The 6,000-nt window shown below is 48.2% G+C and overlaps 1 protein-coding gene across 2 annotated transcripts in view; it reads right to left on the bottom strand.

Annotated features, from left to right (window-relative positions):
- Positions 1 to 3,263: 3,263 nt before the first annotated feature.
- THOP1 (thimet oligopeptidase 1) overlaps positions 3,264 to 6,000 on the bottom strand; it is an 88,867-nt gene continuing 86,130 nt past the window's right edge. For both annotated transcript variants that reach the window (XM_085638416.1, XM_085638417.1), the window contains exon 13: positions 3,264 to 4,159. In XM_085638416.1, coding sequence (XP_085494542.1) covers positions 4,001 to 4,159 — 159 coding nt within the window. In that variant the 3' untranslated portion in view covers positions 3,264 to 4,000. The remainder of the gene's footprint in view (positions 4,160 to 6,000) is intronic.

Below are 6,000 nucleotides of genomic sequence, written 5' to 3'. Positions count from 1 at the left end.
CAACTATTAAAATACAATAATATTCCTTAAAAATCACTACTGTAACCAAAACGTTTTTACTCAACTGTTTACAGGAGATGTCCCAGGACTGAATCTGCGATCCAGTCCTGTGGTAAGAAAAGTAATCCAAAAAGTAATCAATTGCATTTAACTAGAAATTCCCATTGAGCTCAATGTATAATTGTGTTTGAAATTGTGTTGCCTATTGCAACAACTGTAACTATTTTGCATTCAAAAGTCTAATGCCTATTGAAAAGTATTTATCTAAAGCATCTCATCCTGAGAAAGTATATTTTGATACCTATTGTTGGTTCTAGAATAAAACAAGCATATATTTTTTATATATAAACCATTGGCCTAGAGTTCAGTTCTTGAGTGTGTGAGACCATTTGCTGGCTGAGTGTGCGCAACAAATGCTTTACACTGTCCTCTGATACTGCCTTACTGCTCGACCAGGCTACCACTTTAGAGAGTAAGGTTATATCTAACTTTAGCCTCTGCCAAACCTCTGGGGACTGTGGACTCAGTGCACACTGAACCTATTTGAGAACAGTATATACAGAGCCACTGTCTCACAGGGTAGGGTGGATGTACCATATCTTCAAAGTTTATGATGCTCACTAGGACCATCTATGCGCAGCTTGCGGTACTGCACCTACACATCTCACATTTATATTAGACCTTCTATACATTTCCCTTGAATATAATAATTGTTTTGTCACATTTCAAAGCTACTAATTATACAAATGGACATAGCTATTTGAATGTACTCGTGGTACTGTCTTGCATACATTGCATTATGGGTAGGGTGGATTTACAATATCTTCAACGTTTACGATGCTCACTAGGGACCTCTAGGAGCAGCTTGCAGTACTGTACCCAGACAAGCAGCGCTGGTGCCTTGCTCACTAGGGACCTCTAGGAGCAGCTTGCAGTACTGTACCCAGACAAGCAGCGCTGGTGCCTTGCTCACTAGGGACCTCTAGGAGCAGCTTGCGGTACTGCACCTAGACATGGAGTGCTCGGGCCTTGTTCAGTAGGGAGGTCTAAGGAGAAGCTAGCGGTACTGCACCGAGACATGCAGTGCTGGTTCCTGGCTCACTATGCAATCACTTGCAATGCACTAGTTCTCACATTGCTGAAAGTATGAGCAATTGGCATTGCATTATTATTTGCAACATCAATACTTCAAACTATCAGTAATGTGAGAACTAGTGCATTGCAAGTGCTTGTTTTTAGGTGTGATGAGATTTGCATTGGAACAGGATTTGATCTCTTTTTCAGCTACCAAAATCATTTCAGCCTCCAAAGAGTTTGGGTCCTCAACATGTGTTGATATCAAATGTTCCCTCGTTTGCAGGGTTCTCTGCATCAAGCATTCTCGAGGCCCATTGGGGTGAACAAGGAGGTTCCAGTCTCTGCAGTTTTTTCAGCAGCCTTTTAAAAATATAAATAGGCTTTTTTCTGGGCAGATGATTCGAATTTACAAGCTTTACAGACTCTTGTTCAACATACTTTTTGGGCATGCTGAGTGTTCCTGGCAGGCCTCGTTATACCCTTTTCAGTGGTACAAACTCCAGTCCCCCTGGCAGTTTCTTGAAGCTATCCCTGATTGGTTCATCAAATCCATACACAGGACCTGCGTACCTCAACGACCGCCTCGCAATCCACACGCCCACCAAGACCTCCGCTCCACCCAACTGGCCCTGGCTATCGTCCCACATATCCGCAAGACCACAGTCGGTGGAAGTTCCTTCTCCTACCTCGAAGCAAAGACCTGGAACACCCTGCCTCTCCACTTAAGGCAATCAAGGTCACTGTCTCAGTTTAGGAAGGACACCAAATCCTGAACTACAGCTCCTTCAACGGACCAGCACCTCCCACCTCCCAGCGTCTTGAGACCCGTACGGGTGAGTAGTACCGCTTTACCAGCCACCCGATTGATTGATTCATCGCTTCTGCCTTTGCCTCTGAAGTGTCTTTGCTTTGGCATCCATCAAGAGCTACATGTTGGCTTGTGTTTGACAGGAAAAGGTATTTCACGCCAGGTGTCTGACATGAGCTGCCAACAAGCCTTGCATTTTGGACAAGACTAAAATCGGGCATTTCCATCAACAAATTTTTTTTTGCTGTGCCGAAGACGCATTTTGCAAATGCAGATAATATGAAGTTGTAGCATCTGCTTGTAACCTCGATGTTCAAGCCACAGGGAGTCTCAGTTTTTGGTTGGGAATACCAGGTCTTCAGAGCTTCTCGAAATTCGATACAAACAGGACGGTGGAAATAAATAACCTGAAAATGCAGCTTACTTGAGGGTGTAGTTCTTTGCGCTTAGCTGTGTCAATCACTACTAAGCTAAATTCGAAGAAAAGCCAGCACCCAACCACTAGAAGGCATATTTACACAAAGGGTGTGAACCTAACAGGTTCAACTACAAATATCTACTTACTCTCTACTGGAGGAACACCACTCCCTGTGGGAAATCATATACAGTCCCAAGCACCCACAGGAGAACTTCATTCCATGACACAAGGGGAGTGGGGCAAATGCACACACCGCCACCTAGTGAACACAGCATGCACTGCAACTGTGTACAACGACTCCTGGTGGAAAACTGCACACACTGCCACCTGGTGAACACAGCATGCGCTGCAACTGTGTACCACGACTCCTGGTGGAGAACTGCACACACTGCCACCTGATACACACAGCATGTGCTGCAACTGTGTACGACGACTCCTGGTGGAGAACTGCACACACTGCCACCTGATGAACACAGCATGCGCTGCAACTGTGTACGACGACTCCTGGTGGAGAACTGCACACACTGCCACCTGATGAACACAGCATGCGCTGCAACTGTGTACAACGACTCCTGGTGGAAAACTGCACACACTGCCACCTGATGAACACAGCATGTGCTGCAACTGTGTACGACGACTCCTGATAGAGAACTGCACACACTGCCACCTGATGAAGACAGCATGCGCTGCAACTGTGTACAACGACTCCTGGTGGAAAACTGCACACACTGCCACCTGATGAAGACAGCATGCGCTGCAACTGTGTACAACGACTCCTGGTGGAAAACTGCACACACTGCCACCTGGTGAACACAGCATGTGCTGCAACTGTGTACGACGACTCCTGGTGGAGAACTGCACATCCTGCACAAAGAGGGAAAACCAGAAGGTGTTGCAATGCTAGACTCTGAATATGCAGTCAACCAAGTCATCAACCTCCAAGGAACACAGGAAGCATCATTGCGGTTGTAAACCTTTATTTGCATATTTTGCTTCCTCTTGCCAGGCCTTTTCAAGTAATATTTAAAATATTATATTCCTAAAACATGAGGATTCTGATTCGAACAAGAAAACATCGTCACAAAGCAGTTTCAAAATCTCACAGCGCTTAATGAACACACGAATCATGATGGATGTATATGAACATGTGGGTGCAATGAAGGGGGGACTGTGTGCGACACCTCATATGAAGATGGCCACATGTCTAGGGTACCATCTAACATGTGAAATCTGCACGTGGTTGAGGGTCAGTAGCATGGGCCACACACCTGAGTGCCACACAGTGGTGCTTTACCTGGTAATCTTCTGATCGCCTGACAGCTCAGCACTGGGTTTACGTGGCAGCGTATGGAGTCGCCCAGTTCAGCCCTGTGTAACTGGTGGTGCCACGGTTTTCAGCTGGTTCGGCTCTGGTTTCGGTGGTAGTTTTTGGGATGTTTGCTTGTGCGGTTCGAGTTTCATTGGTGGGTTTTGGGACTTCAGCTGGGCTATTCGTGTTCCACTGGCGGGAATGGAGACTTCACCGGACGTGTGTTTCGTGTCACTGATGTGGGTGGGCCTCCTCCAGGCTTCTTCTGGGCTCTAGTGCTGCTGAGGTTGTGCGGTTGGCTCTAAGACAGTTCACAGGTTAGTTGTTCAGGATTTGGGGTGCTTGAGTGAGTGGTGGAGGGAAGGCAGGGCCAGAGGACGGGCAGCCCTCAGCAGGCAGATGGCGTGGTGTTGGATGGAACATGCAGTCCTTTGCTCTGAAGGAAAGCCTCCTGTTTCGGGTCACGCCCCAGGAAATTGCGCAGCATGTCTGCCGCATCTAAGGAACCCCCTGGCTTCAGGATGCAGTTCCTGTAATCGGCACCAACCTAGAAATTAGAGGGACACATGAGCGTCTGTAGAGCAGTAATAAGCTGGTAGTGCTGGTTACAGCAATTCATTAAAAATGCAATAATGAAAAGAACATCAAATATTGCTGAAGGTAAACATGGCACACAGCATGTGACTACAGAACATTGGTATAAAAAAACAATGTCTCGCTCTTGGCTTTAGTAATGCAGACATATTGGCTTTATAAATGCTTTTTGTTGATGCTAAGCAGCATTGGCAAAAAGAAAAAAAATGTAATGGCATCTATGCACGTGTCATCATTCATAGCACATGTATGTGTCATGACGCTACCACAGCCTAACTTCATGATGAACACGGTCTATGTGTGCGTCACTCCAGGGCTGCCATTTTCTTTTACCATCTGAAGATGGCAGCTGGGAGTGTGGCATTAATCTAGAAAAGTGTCCAGGAGATCAGAACTGCACTTGCGCAGCTTCAACACAGGCTGCCAGAGCAGTAGAAGTGCTGCAAAATGCAGGGCCGACAAGAGAGTCATGCAATCAGTGATGTCAGGGGTGACGTCATACTTTGGTACCCAACAATTTCATTAGGAGCGGCTTGTGTGATGTCATGCGCTCTGTAAGGGCTGGAACTCTGGGGTTTGTCAAGTTTGAGCAAAAACTATAAATCAGTTCCTAACTGGTTTTGCCGGTGAAAAAAATGTTGTACTGTACTGTGCTCTGAAGAACTGGAGGCCTGTTCTGTGCCACAGAGAATTATGGAGAAAACAAGTATTCAGTGCCCCCCTCCCACCCCCCCCCCCCCCCCTCCCCTGGACATCACTGCTGGGGCTTGAGAGACAGTCACGCTGACAATCAACGTGTGCCAGGAGTGGTGTCCTTTCCTGTGTAGTGCTTACACCTGGCACTGCCTTACACCTTCAGAGAACATGTGCACACCCAGCACTGCCTTACACCTTCAGCGAACATGTGCACACCCAGCACTGCCTTACACCTTCAGAGAACATGTGTACACCCAGCACTGCCTTACACCTGGCACTGCCTTACACCTTCAGAGAACATGTGCACACCCAGAACTGCCTTACACCTTCAGAGAACATGTGCACACCCAGCACTGCCTTACACCTGGCACTGCCTTACACCTTCAAAGAACATGTTCACACCCAGGTCTGCCTTACAGCTTCCCATGCTGTACGCGCACCCAGGTCTGCCTTACCGCCTCCCATGCTGTACTCACACCCAGGACTGCCTTACCGCTTCCCAAGCTGTACTCGCACCCAGGACTGCCTTACCGCTTCCCATGCTGTACTCGCACCCAGGACTGCCTTACCCCTTCCCAAGCTGTACTCACACCCAGGACAGCCTTACCGCCTCCCATACTGTACTCACACCCAGGACTGCCTTACCGCTTCCCATGCTGTACTCACACCCAGGACTGCCTTACAGCTTCCCAAGCTGTACTCGCACACAGGACTGCCTTACAGCTTCCCATGCTGTACTCAAACCCAGGACTGCCTTACCGCTTCCCATGCTATACTCGCACCCAGGACTGCCTTACCACTTCCCCACCTGGCACTGCCTTACACCTTCAAAGAACATGTTCACACCCAGGACTGCCTTACCGCTTCCCATGCTGTACTTACACCCAGGACTGCCTTACAGCTTCCCATGCTGTACTCGCACCCAGGACTGCCTTACCGCCTCCCATGCTGTACTCACACCCAGGACTGCCTTACTGCTTCCCAAGCTGTACTCACACCCAGGACTGCCTTACCGCCTCCCATGCTGTACTCGCACACAGGACTGCCTTACCGCTTCCCAAGCTGTACTCGCACAAAGGACTGCCTTACCGCTTCCCA

The sequence above is a fragment of the Triturus cristatus genome, chromosome 12, assembly GCF_964204655.1.
Source record: "Triturus cristatus chromosome 12, aTriCri1.1, whole genome shotgun sequence".
NCBI lineage: Eukaryota > Metazoa > Chordata > Amphibia > Caudata > Salamandridae > Triturus > Triturus cristatus.
This window is presented reverse-complemented; position numbering and strand designations above follow the sequence as displayed.